This window comes from Vidua macroura, chromosome 8 (assembly GCF_024509145.1).
Source record: "Vidua macroura isolate BioBank_ID:100142 chromosome 8, ASM2450914v1, whole genome shotgun sequence".
Taxonomy (NCBI): domain Eukaryota; kingdom Metazoa; phylum Chordata; class Aves; order Passeriformes; family Viduidae; genus Vidua; species Vidua macroura.
In genome coordinates this window covers 4512520-4525562 of record NC_071578.1, presented here as the reverse complement: position 1 = coordinate 4525562, position 13043 = coordinate 4512520, and the positions used below count along the sequence as shown (strand labels likewise).

At 43.4% G+C, this 13043-nt stretch overlaps 1 protein-coding gene across 1 annotated transcript in view; it reads left to right on the top strand.

Annotated features, from left to right (window-relative positions):
* Positions 1–11937, top strand: part of HTRA1 (HtrA serine peptidase 1) — a 31503-nt gene extending 19566 nt beyond the window's left edge. The window contains exons 4-9 of the mRNA XM_053983545.1: positions 4947–5141; positions 5809–5841; positions 7011–7125; positions 7327–7384; positions 8738–8833; positions 11211–11937. Of these exons, the coding sequence (XP_053839520.1) occupies positions 4947–5141; positions 5809–5841; positions 7011–7125; positions 7327–7384; positions 8738–8833; positions 11211–11379 (666 nt within the window). The 3' untranslated portion in view covers positions 11380–11937. The remainder of the gene's footprint in view (positions 1–4946; positions 5142–5808; positions 5842–7010; positions 7126–7326; positions 7385–8737; positions 8834–11210) is intronic.
* Positions 11938–13043: the final 1106 nt, after the last annotated feature.

Sequence of the window (13043 nt, the reverse complement as noted above, 5' to 3'; positions counted from 1 at the left end):
TGCTTTTCTAACTAGGGATGAAATACTTTTGGAGGCTTGTAATGTGCTCAGCCTGGGCTCTTTGTTTGCTTTGACTCGCTGTCAAGCAGTTTCTAGATTGTAGATGATATTCTATATTTTTCTATGCTCATGACTGGTGTTTTTATTTTGCCATAACGTATTCTGAAAGCTGAATTAGTCAGAACAGAGATGCAATTCCCAGGACAGTTACATGTTTTGCCAGAGTTACACTTAGAGCTGAATTAGTGTCCCATACCAGCATCTGTGCCTTTCCCACCTAAAAATAAGAAGCTTGAAGGAGATCTGTCGCTGGTTAACACAAATTGAACTCAGAACTTTTGTCTCCTCTTCATCCGTTTATTGAACTGCAAAGTGCTTCCTGCAAATTCCTGACTTTGCATCCACAAATGAAGGGGATTACAGAACAGAGGAGGGATTTACTTGCTTTCTGTGCCAGCAGAGAGACACATTCACTTATTTCATGGCTGAAAAAGTTCAAACCAAAGCACCTCCTGCTTATGGCATCTGTCGCTTGGTTTCCATTTCTCTGTGGCAGTGGCTGTGCCTGGTTGGTGGTTTTGTCCTTCCTGCTTCTTAGTTTTGGAGATGTTTTGTCCAGATTTCACTTATTTTATCTGACTCAAGTTGTGCTGTTACAGGACACCAGGTGAACATCTGTGCTGGCCCTGCTGGGGCTGCACCTCGAATCCTGGGGTCTGTTTTGGGCCCTTCACTGCAAGAAGGACATGGAGGGGCTGGAGCGTGTCCAGGGAAGGGAACGGAGCTGGGGAAGGATCTGGAGCCCCAGGAGGGGCTGAGGGAGCTGGGAAGGAGCTCAGCCTGGAGAAAAGGAGGCTCAGGGGGGACCCTGTGGCTCTGCACAGCTCCTGACAGGAGGGGACAGCCGGGGGGGTCGGGCTGTGCTCCCAGGGAACAGGGACAGGAGGAGAGGGAACGGCCTCAGGCTGGGCCAGGGCAGCTCAGGGTGGATATTGGGACACATTTCCTCATAGAAGGGCAGTGTTGGAATCCCCATTCCTGGAGGGATTTAAAAGCCATGTGGATGCAGCATCTGGGGACATGGGTTAGTGGTGGCAGTGCTGGGTTAGTGTTTGGACTCAATAATTTCAGAGGTCTTTTCCACCCTAAATGATTCCATGTTTCTCTGAGTCCTTCTGGCTGATGATGCTGATCTCTACCTCTCCTCTCATGCCACAATAGCTGTGTCCTATTGTTGGATGGCGCCATTTCTTGTGGTGTGCAGCTCTCCATGTCGTGGGAGTGGTGTTTATCCAGGGTTTGAGTCAAATCCATATATAAAAACGTCTGAAGCCCTTTGGGATGTGAAAGGCTTAAAATATTAACCCTAATTAATGGCTCCTTCTCTGGCTGGGTGTAAACAGTGAGTCATGTGCCACTTAGGGGTTTGCATGTTTAGTCCTATTTCTGTGTGCTTGCAGAATGCCTGCCTGCAGATTTGTTTTATTGAGTAAACACGGATCCAGCAGAGCCCCAAGGCTTCATCAAAGGAAAAGTTAGAAAAGACAGGGGTAGAAAAGATATTATATATTGCCCAAGGCCGTGCAGTGAGTCACTGGGAGAGCTGGGTTTGGGTGTTCCTGGCTCCCTGCTGGTTGTGCTGCAAGGCACGCTCCTTTGCCTGGCACTTTTAATTAAATGCTGTGGCAAATCTTTGGTTAAAGCAGGAGAATCACGAGTTGGAGTGGTGCTTATGTCATCCTGAGGCCCATCAGACATTATGTAAAGATTGAAGAATGCACATTTATGAAGTATAGTTATTAAGGGCCCTGAACTCACACTCAGTTTACCAGGATTCCTTAATTTCCTCGGGATGAGCTTGCCAGTGGCAGGGGTGAGGGCACAGAGGGGGTGTTCTGACACGATCCTGGTTACAACACTGCCAAAGTGCCTGCCTGGCATTGCCAGGGCTCCTCCTGGGCACTGCAGAAGGATGTTTTTCCCACTCCATCATGGGGTTTTGATAGGTTTTGTAGTGGTTTCATTTCAAAACCACGTGTACAATGTAAATGAGATTGTTTTGGTTTTTTTATAACAGAATATTTAATATTGAGTGTGGCAATGCTTTAAGCTATTTCAGAGAGAACCTCTCAAATTTAAAGCCACGAAAACACATATATTCATCATAAACAATTCTTCATGGCATTGTTTTGTAGGGGCACTAATATATTTACATGCAGTGCTGTCAGTGTGTCAGTTCTGCCCCACACCAGGAAATCACAAGGAATAGAGGACACGTTTTCCAAAGCTGTGTTTCATAATATGCACAGGACAAGGAGGTTTTTGCAATGGATTTTTGTTTCTAGCAAGGGAAAGGTTAGCCAGACTTTCCAGAAGGCATGTTGAATCACAGGGGTGACCTGCAGCCAATCCATACAGCATCAGAGTTTGAACTGAAGCCTGGCTAGTATAGGCACAGCCCTGAAAACTCAGCACAATCAGAATTGTATTAGTCACAGATCGTTCCTGTACTTTCTCTCTGCTGCCAGATGCAATTTTGGCTTTGTGACTGTTGTTACAACTCAGGAACTTTGTATAAATATTTTAACTTTGTGCATGACCAGCCCTTCTTTTTTTTTTTTTTTTTTCTGTTAATGAAACATAAAAAGTATTCTGTTTCCTTTTGCTTGTCTCTGTTTCATTTGCTGACAAATGTCCTCTTTCTCTGTGAAGTATCTGTGTTTGGTGCACTGGGATACAAACACAAGCCATTTTTTGTCTTTTGTGTGGGGTTCTTGTTTTTTGTTTTTTTTTTTTAAGAAGGAAAAGCAGTGCCAAAAGAAGATGCTGGTTTTGACCAATGACATCTTGCAAACACGTGCTACGTAAGCTCAATAGCATCTGGTGAGAGGAGGAAGGGCCAGGGTGCTCCCTGTGTCCAAGCATTACCCATATGGGGCTGTTTGTGTTGATCACAACTGCCTGATTCCCCTGCCCTGGACACATCCCTTGGAGCCAGGGCTGTGCCTGGGATCAGGGACTGCCCTGGGATGCTGCTGCTGCTCCTCTGCAGTGCTGCATAAGTGATGGGGAAACTGGGCAGAGCTGCTGGATCCTTCCCAGAACTCAGCCACAGCCGTGGCTGGGCTTATCTGTGGCCGTGGCACTGATAAGGGCTGTATTTTATCATTGTTATTAATTAGTAGGGCATTGCTGGTTGTGATAACATTCCTCTGAATGCAAATAGACATGGAAATGCTTTCTCCTTTCTGTGCTGCCTATTCTGTTGCTCTTCCAGCTCACTCTGTTGAACAAGTGTTGGTTTAATTATTTTTTTGCTGTCTGGAGACTGAAAGATAAGTTTCCATAAAGCATCTTACCCTGTCTGGGAGCTGGCAATGAATTTTATTGAAACAATCTGCTCATCTGAGTAAAACTTCCCTGGTGGGATTGTAACAAAGCTGGATAAAGGGTACACAAGGCCAGTCTTGTTAAACATTAAAACCATAACTTCTGTTTTTGCAGCAGCATATAGTGACAATTGATGGCATTATTTTTTGCTTTCTACTTTGCAGGCATTGTCTGTCTCCTAGGATATTTGAAATAAACTGTAGGTGAAAAATACAAAGTGGTGGGAATTTGGGTTAGTTTATAATACTGAATTTTTGTCCCTATGGATGACTTAGTGAGTCAGGCTTTCAAACTGCTGGTAACAAAACCCCTTAAGAGCCAGCAATGAGCTTCCAAATTAAACATGCAATATTTTCTCTTTTTGCCAAAACTTGAAGTAGGTCAAGCTTGGAGGAAAGCTAGGTTCAAGTTAGCTTTGCCAAGCAAAAGATAAATGCTTCCAGAATTCTGTTTCGATTTTTGGGTTCAGTAACCTAATCCTCAAAATCCTTAAGTCTAAACCTGCATTTAAACCTGTCCAGGTTCATTGATGCTGATAGAAATAGTCCAGTGACATGGTTCAATTACCTGGGGAGGGTCAGGATCATTTAGACAACAGATAAAACAAAAATATTTTAAAAACATGTCACATCACTGTAAGTGTAGAGATTGACATTTAAAAGTGTGAAGAAAGGGAGAAATGGCACTCAATGTGTATTGTACAGGCAGGTGATGAATCAAAAAAAAAGGTATTTATTTGAAGTATGATCTGTTTCAGAACACCCTTGATTCATTGGCAAGAATGTGTGGATTCAACTTTCCCTGCCTTTTTATTTTTAATTGCTGTACAATGCAGTGTTTGCTGGATTTTAAGAATGTTTTAGTGGGAATGTCTTCAACTATGTGATATTTAATATGTTTAGAGATGAGATCTTGAAAGTATAATGGTATCCTCTACTGTCATAACAGAAAAATCACATCAGGTCCTTAAATCCTAACATCTTCAGAGGAAGACATCATTGTATGTAGGAGGCAATATAATTATTTAGAAGAGATATTTCTTTTAAAAAACTAAGATGAATCATTAGCTGGTGTCTTGTGAGAATATAAAATGTCTTTTAACTGTACACATGCACGCTTAAAACTCTTGGGCTGCTGCTTTCATGATTCTTTAGTGTTCACTCTCAAACAACATCATATGTTTACTTCAGCAGCTGTTGGCTAATTATTTCAAGAAGTGTTGGAAGTGGCTGATTTTTAGTATCATCAGATGCTTGCTTTGTACAGCAGAGCATAAATATTCCTTTGGTCTTTTAATTGTTCTTGATTTAATGGGTACCTGTGGTGGAAAAAGTTCTCCAGTGTAAAGAGCCCACACTGGATGCTTCTGTACCAACCCACACACAAAATACTCAAAGAAAACAGAACAAACAAAATCCCTGAGGGATAAAAGCCTCTCTCTTTTCCTCTACCCTGTGAATGGATTCATCCTTCCGTAACATTTGTTCTGCCAGCGGAGCAGTGTCTTTAACATTTGAATTTTCTTTTTTTTCCTTTTTTTTTTTAATTTTTTTCAGGGTAAATTGCCAGTTCTTCTGCTTGGTCAGTCTGCAGACCTGAGGCCAGGGGAGTTTGTGGTGGCCATTGGGAGTCCCTTTTCCCTGCAGAACACGGTGACCACGGGCATTGTCAGCACCACGCAGCGCGGGGGGAAGGAGCTGGGGCTCCGCAACTCCGACATGGACTACATCCAGACAGATGCCATCATCAATGTACGTCCCCTCCGAGCTGCTGCCTTCAGCCCTTGCGTTTCTCCAGCAGAAATTCCTCCTGTGATGCCGTTCTTAGGAGCAGGGAGCATTTCTCTCCCTGTAATCTGGACATCTGCACCACGGCAGCATTTGGTTGTTACTTAGAAACCCCCCTGAGGAGCCACACCAGGCACAATATCTGCCTTCACTTCAAAATCCTTGCAGATTGCAAGGGAGGAGGCAATATTCTCTGGCAAATAAATATCTTTTTGAAATCCATCTTGTTTTCTGGAAAAGAAGCCAAACTTCATTTAAGGATTCAAGTTTGTTTCTGCATTAAGGCAAAACAATAGTTTTTGTACTTCAGATCTTGGCCTTGTAAGAAATCTTCACTAACAGCTCCCAGAGCTGTCCTAAAATCTTCTCAGATTCTAGTGTGGCACTAAGGAAACAAAAGGAAAACCTTTGCTTTCTTAACTTACTCTGGCAGTAAGTATTTGCAAAGCTCAGCTAAAATGGGTGATGTTAAAGTGTAGTTTATGGGTTTGGCAGTTTATTCTATTGCATTTATTTAATAGATAATGGAAACAGTACTACAGAAATATTTTTAAAATTTCTTTTATATTTTGCTTGCAACAAATTAAGAGGTAAATACTAAAATGTGTTCTTAACTTATGTTTGTTTTCAGTATGGGAATTCTGGAGGACCCCTAGTAAATCTGGTAAGAGTTTCTCTAAGTTTGCTTAGTGTAGAGTTTATTGCTTTTTAATTAAAAAAAAAAGTAAAAGCAACAATATACCCCAATCAAACCAACAAAAAAGCAAACTCCCCCCACCAGATGTGTGATTTGCAGCTTTCAATATCTGGCTGACTACACAAAATTCACATGGTTCTTACTAATCAGTTGTCTGTGTTTATGTTGGCTAAAGGCTACATTTGGGTTTCAATATTTAGGATGTTTATGGTTTGCATAGTTTCAAACAAGTGTAATGTTTTTTTGCTCAAGCCTTGCAAAAAGGGAAAAACACATTTTAGAGTGAGGCTTGCCCTTGCTGGTTACGCTGCAGCTGGCAATTATTTTCTTTTGCACACAGAAACTCAGCTAAATATTTCTAAAATGTATCTACCCTTTCATTTTGAATCACACAAAAAAAATCCACATATTTTCAGGATATTAGGTTTTATTTGCCAATAGTGTAGAATGAACTGAAGCAGGTTGCAAAACTGTGTGAGAGCTCTCAGGTCTCCTGAGGGTACATGGGGTTGAGTCCTCAGGAGGCATGGCACAGACTGAAACTCAGAACTACTCAGAGTTTCTGCCTTGGAGGAGATTTGGCAATTTTTTTTCCCACCCAATTCACAGCACACATTCAGTCACACTTAATCTTCACTTAAAAACACCTGTAGTTAGACAGTTTTTGTCTGGGATGAACCAGAGAATGAAACTGCTGAGGTTTCAAAAGAGATGACATCAGAGATGTTTCATCCAAAGCTCTTGGAGTTATATTGCCAGGAAAGTTTTTGATTTTGGCAAACTGTATTTTTCTTTACGTTATTAGGTAATAGTGGCTCGGGAGCAGTCAGTGCCATGCTTTATGTGGTGCTTGCTGAAATAGACACAGAATAGCTGCAGAATGTGTTGCTCATCTGCTGCAAGCATGAGAATTGCCCAGTTTTGATTTCTTCTGCAGCAAGATGAATAATCACATTGATTTTCCAAAACTCCTAAGCAGTGTTTTATCAATAGACTCAAAAAATTACACTTAAAACATAGAAAATAGACCAGCTACAAAATGTGAATTTGTCTTTGTGACTGCTTGGAAGAAATGATCCATTTCTCTTTGAGGTGTTCCATATTTGCTAATAATGTGGGTTTTTTTTCTCCTCCAGGATGGTGAAGTCATTGGAATTAACACATTAAAAGTTACAGCAGGCATCTCATTTGCTATCCCATCCGATAAAATAAAGAAGTTCCTAACGGAATCCCATGACAGACAAGCTAAAGGTACTGTACTTGGGAAGAGGAAAACCAGAAAATAACCTGGTCTAGTGGGCAGCATGGGGTTGGAAATAAGTGACCTTTAAGGTCCCTTCCAACCCAAACCATCCTGTGATTCTGTGAAAGCAGTGATAAACCAGAAAGCCAACAGCCTGCGAGCCTCTTTAGGTCAGGGCAACTGATCACGACCCGTTTTCCTTTCTGTAGGAAAAGCTGTAACCAAAAAGAAATACATTGGCATACGAATGATGTCACTAACTCCCAGGTAAGTAACCAAGGTGGCTCCTCACCTTTCCCCAGCGTGGTCTCTGCATGCATTTGGATCCAGCTGGTGACGTGCAGCAGCGCCCAGAGGTTGGAGCCAGCACCGAGTGTCTCTGTGCGTGCTGGTGACAAACCCAGCCAGACCTTGCCACCTTCTCCTCTGCGTCTGCCACCTGGTGGAACTCTCCTCTAGACTCTCCTATGAGCTAGCTCTTAAACAACTCCTGGCTTTTTCTTCTCCTTAATGCTTCAGAAGAGAATAGCTAGTGACTGTGACTCTGTCCTGGGGTTACGTCCGTGTTGTTGTACGTTCTCACGGCTTACGTCAGCTACGTGCGCACTTCCATCTCTATAAAGTTGTCTTCATTAAACAATTCGCTTAATGTCAAATGAAGCTTTTGTGTGGACTTGCTTATTCATGCTCAGACTATAAGAGACTCATGAGCAGGTAATGCCATGTCCTGTAAAAATAACCAGGAGTTTTCCCTTGTGCAGGATGCACAGGGAGAACAAAGCATTGAAACACAGGGGGTTGGGGATTTTTAAGTGCTCAGGATTGCAGGAGGGGATTCTGTCCCTCTAATCTGCTCTGAGGAGACCCCACCTGGAGTTCTGCATCCAGCTCTGGGGTCCCCAGCACAGGAAGGTCATGGACCTGTTGGAGCCAGTCCAGAGGAGGCCCCACAGATGATCAGAGGGGTTGAGCAGCACCTTTCCCATGAGGAAAGGCTGAGAGAATTGGGATTGTTCATCCTGGAGTAGAGAAGCTTTGGGCTTGACCTAATTGTGACCTTTCCTGAAAGAAAGATGGAGAGGGACGATTTACAAAGGGCCTGGAGCGACAGGATGAGGGGGAATGGCTTCAAACTGACAGAGAGTGGGTTTAGATGAGATATTAGGAAAAAATCTTCCCTGTGAGGGTGGTGGTACCCCTGGATCCCTGGAAGTGCCCAAGGCTAGGTTGGGTTGGGGTTTGGAGCATTCTCTGGGATAGTGGAAGGTGTCCCTGCCATGACAGGGGTGGGGACTGGACGGGGTTTAAGGTCCATTCCAACCCAAACCATTTTGTGATTCCATGATCTGCTAGTTCTAAAGCTTTGAAATATTTTAATTCTGATTGTCTGTATCTATTGAAATGATTGCCTTTACCAGAAATAGACACTAAAACTGTATGCATGCAAAAGAATGTAGTAATTCCTGAAATGTGCATCTAAGGGTTAAAATGAATGCTGAAGTGACATAACAATGTGTGTAAAACACCTTAACTCCTGTTAAATGACTTCAGTAAAATGCGTGGGGGGTTTTTTTCCTGTCTTGACAAAATATTTTTTTTTGCTATTTCTTCATTTTTCAGCAAAGCTAGAGAGCTGAAGGATCGCCATAAAGACTTCCCTGATGTTGTCTCTGGGGCCTATGTCATTGAAGTCATTCCAGAAACACCAGCTGAAGCGTAGGTTGAAGTACTTTTTTCTCAAAACCACTGCCACTGACTTAAGGGGGTAATGATGGAGACTGTTCCCTGCTTAACTGGCTTTCTTCATTATGCTAAATTAACAAGGCTACGACCATCTGATTGCTATTAGGTTGTCTGCTGGAAATGGGTTTGTGGTTTCAGCCTGGTCCCTGATGGGCAATATTCTAACTGTATCAGGGTATTGCAGGGAAGCCCTGTCAGCCTTCCAGGCCCAAAGGGAAGGGATTCAGGGGGTGTGAAAACTCCTTTTTCGTGTTTTTTCAGCTTCCAAGGCATCTGTTGTACCAGTGCCAGTGCTGAATAAAGACTTTTGTTCCTGCACACTCTCTATGGCCCTGCTGGTCACTGCAGGAGAGCAACTGAGAAGCTTTTGAGTCCACTTTGGAAGAAATGTCCAGCTCAGCATTGGCCAAACCCACCAGCTCCCCTGGCACACCTTGGGGCTGAAATCCTCTCTTGGCAGCAGACACTCTTCCATGTGAGAGCTTTGTCAGCAGTAACATTACTGGAAGAGCTTTTGGGTTTGGACAACTGATTTTTTTTTTTTTTGTTCCTATTACTCAGTATTTGCTCAGAAACTGGCCCTGCTGGTTGGTACCATGTCTGGCTGAAGCCTGGCAGCTGGGCTGTGGTCACTGGCACTGGTCTGGCTGGCTTTTGCTGGAGACACTTTTCTCTCAGGGTTTGCTTGATAGGAAACTGCTCAGTAATCCAGGGCAGGAAATGGGAAACCTTATTCATTTTCTGAAACTAGGGATCATTTAAGAGAGGAGGAGTAAATCTTTGTGGCAGCAAAGAGGCTTATGTGGCACCAAAGGCAGAAAGCTGCTTGGGGCAGGCATACACTGCCTTTTAGGAAGACTACAAGGATGGTTGGATGGTGTCTTTTTGGGCAGTCTGCGTGTAAGATAAACAGTGATAGCTGTCCAGTGTGCTCTCTGAACTACTGCTGTGTTTGTAGATGATCCTTGCTGGCAGTGCTCTTCAGGCAGAGCACTGTAGTGTGAAGGAATGTGTAGGAATGATTTGGCTGCTTCAGTGTGGGGCTGGAATTGCTGCCTTGGTGTTCAGGTTCAGTCTGAAGGTGCAGAACAGTCATTTTAGGAGTGTGGGTGATAGCAGAGAGTGGGAGAGGGACTTTCGAGAGGGAGACAAAATGTGAGGCAATGTAACCTTGGGGAGGTTGGTCTCCCTTGAAGGGAGATCCAAATCAAGGTGCTCCATCCAAAGGCTGGCCTGGCAGTTAAAATACAGCCCATGTTGGCTCTGTCCCCCCACTCCCAGTCCCCTGGCCCAGAGGTTTCCTTCTTCTGCTGATCTGTCCAGCACGTGTTGTGTAGAAGTGCAGGTGGGGCACTGGGTCCTGGCTGGGAGTCATGTGGAAAGGCTGCATGAAAAACCAAACTTCCTCCACTAACATATTTTGAGCCATGCCTTCTGCAGGCAAGCAGATTTGTTGCAAACATTGGCCAAGGGCATCCTGCTTGCAGGAGACACTCGTGTCAGGCGCCTTCTGTGGGTGGAAGAGGCCGAGGAGTGGTCTGTGGTTTTGTGAAGGATTATGCTTGTGAAGGGTTGAATCATGTCTGATCTGTCTCGGTTAATTTTTCCATAACTTGGAGCCAGATCGTTGAGCAAGACTGGGCAAGATGTTGTGGTCTGTGGCATCCCTCACCAGCCATTTCTTGGTGCTGGCAGCAGCTCCAGCCAGCCTGGGGAGAGACACAACCCTGGTTCTGCCCTGTCTTGCTTTGAGTCAGGAAGGTTCCGATTTTGAGGTCAGAAAAAGGGATTTTGGCTGCTATAAGCAGCAGAGGAAGGACATATTTGATTTTTGGTGACCACACTAGACAGCTACATGTGTTACTCTGCTCAGGTTTAAAACATGAAGGGTGAGTGAAGTGGCTGCCAGTAAGCTCTGTATGGAGAACAGGGGCTGAAATCCCTCCTTAGCACACAGTGCCACTCATTTTGCTTCTCTATGGATTCAGGAACAAAAGCTTGGGAGATCTCCCCTCTAAAATGAATCTGCTTTGTTGCAATTATTTTAGAAGACAGATATCAACACCTAGGATCTTTATTGCAGAATTAACTGCTCTTTGCAACAGCAAATTCCTTTGAAGGCAGTGAAATATGGGATTCATCAAACTTGTGCATCCATCAGATCCTGAGCTTTCTGCACTTTATTGTACTCTTCACTGCTTCATAAATTCTGATTGCTTTTCTGATGGCTGCCATGCCTGCACAGCTGCTGTTGGGTGGGAAATAGAAATAATCCAGCGACCTTTTCTTCCCCCCCCCCTCAAAGATAAAACTGCACTCATAATAACACACTGCTGCTTTGTGTTTTCAGTGGTGGCCTGAAGGACAACGATGTGATTATAAGCATCAATGGACAGTCGATAAGCTCAGCCAGTGATGTCAGTGACATCATTAAAAAGGACAGTACGTTGCACATGGTTGTGCGCAGGGGCAACGAAGATGTTATGTTAACAGTAGTTCCCGAAGAAATCGATCCCTAACCAGAAACATGAGCTGGATTTCATGTTTTCTTTTAACAGCAATGGACTGCTTATATTCTCTCTGTGCTGGTACAGGAAAACGTTAGACTTCTGACCAACATTCTGCTTGTTCAGTGGATTAGTATTGGCCAACAGAGTAACTTCTACTAGGTTTAAGGTGCAAAATCAGTGTAATTTCACATACTCCAGATGATATTTTTTTTCCTTCTGTATTATGTATGCAATGTATTCTTTACTGGCTTTTACATCCCCCGCTTAACGAATCGACGTTTGCTTCCCTGTGTTGAGATTTCCTGTCATTTCCTCTAAGACTTAAACAAAACAAAACCCACGCACACAATGTGTGTTGTGGCATTCAGGTATTTATAGGTTAGCTGTGTTTTAACTGGAAATGCCATTCTAAAGGAGTAGTCAGCCTAAAAGAAAACACAATTGGGAAATAAAGTTTGGTTTATAAACACAAAAGGAACCCCCAACCCAAATAACCTCCCAAGGATCCCGTGCAGGACTTTAATACTATGATATTTTCCTAGTGTTATTAAAAGAATTCAACAGTAATTCTTGTGAGTGACTCATTTTGCTTCCCCTTGTGGAGTGGTTTTCTTTGCATGGCACATCTGCCTGGAGGATGTCCTGGTGGTCTCCTTTTAATCATCACTTAATCACATGACTTATTTTTCAGTGTATGCCTTTTGTTTGTGCTTTTGTGCATCTGTTCTCCTCAGCAAGGCTGGGTTCAATTTGTCATATTGCCTATGTCTTCCAGATGTTAATGCATTTTCCTTACTGTTTTAATTACAACTCCACCAATGCCTGGAATCTGTTTGCCCTCTGTAGAAATTGCCACATGGTGGATCACAGATCTCATACCATTCTGGTTCAGATCTTAGGATGTCTGTAACCATTTAGATCAGGCCTTAAGCTCTTTAAAACAGGCCCGGTTTATCCAAATCTGGAGTGCTGGTGTGTGTATGGACCTGGTTTTGACTCTGGGATATTCCTCTAACCGGCATTAATCTCTATACATGTTTATTGATGCCCTTGAAGCTTAAGGGTGATGAGTGAGCTTGTCTTGCTGTGAAGGAGAACAATCAACTACAGCTAATTACAAGGTAATTACTCATTGGGTAAACAATAGGCTAAGCAGCCTTTTCTTTCTTCTGTTGTAACATGTATTTCAGAGAATAAATCCAAGGCTGTAGACAAGTTTTGGTGACTGTCATTCCTAAACATGCTCTTCTTCTAGAAAAAGAATGTTTTAGTAAACCTCTGCAGCTGGGTAGCTGGCAGTTTATGAGTTTTAAAGAAAGGGCTGTATTCCACCCAAATGCAGCAACAAACCCTCGAGAGCTGGATTCCTGACAGTGCTCCTTCTCCTCCCAGCTCTATTTCAGTTCTGTTTCAGTTTATCCCAATTCGAGGAGCCTCTGTATCCCCAGCTGCCAGTGCCTGCCCTTACTCACCTGGATCACTGTAAATTTACACAGTGTAGCATTAAGTAACTGCAGTTACCTTTCAGTGCACTGTTGACTCCTGACAGGATGGAACACCTCATTACCAACTTGTGCCATGGCTGTGGAAAATCACACATGTGAAAATCCACCAAAATACTGCAGTGCCAAGCACTGCCAGTCTGCAATCCTTTCTAGCTCAAGAAATGCAAG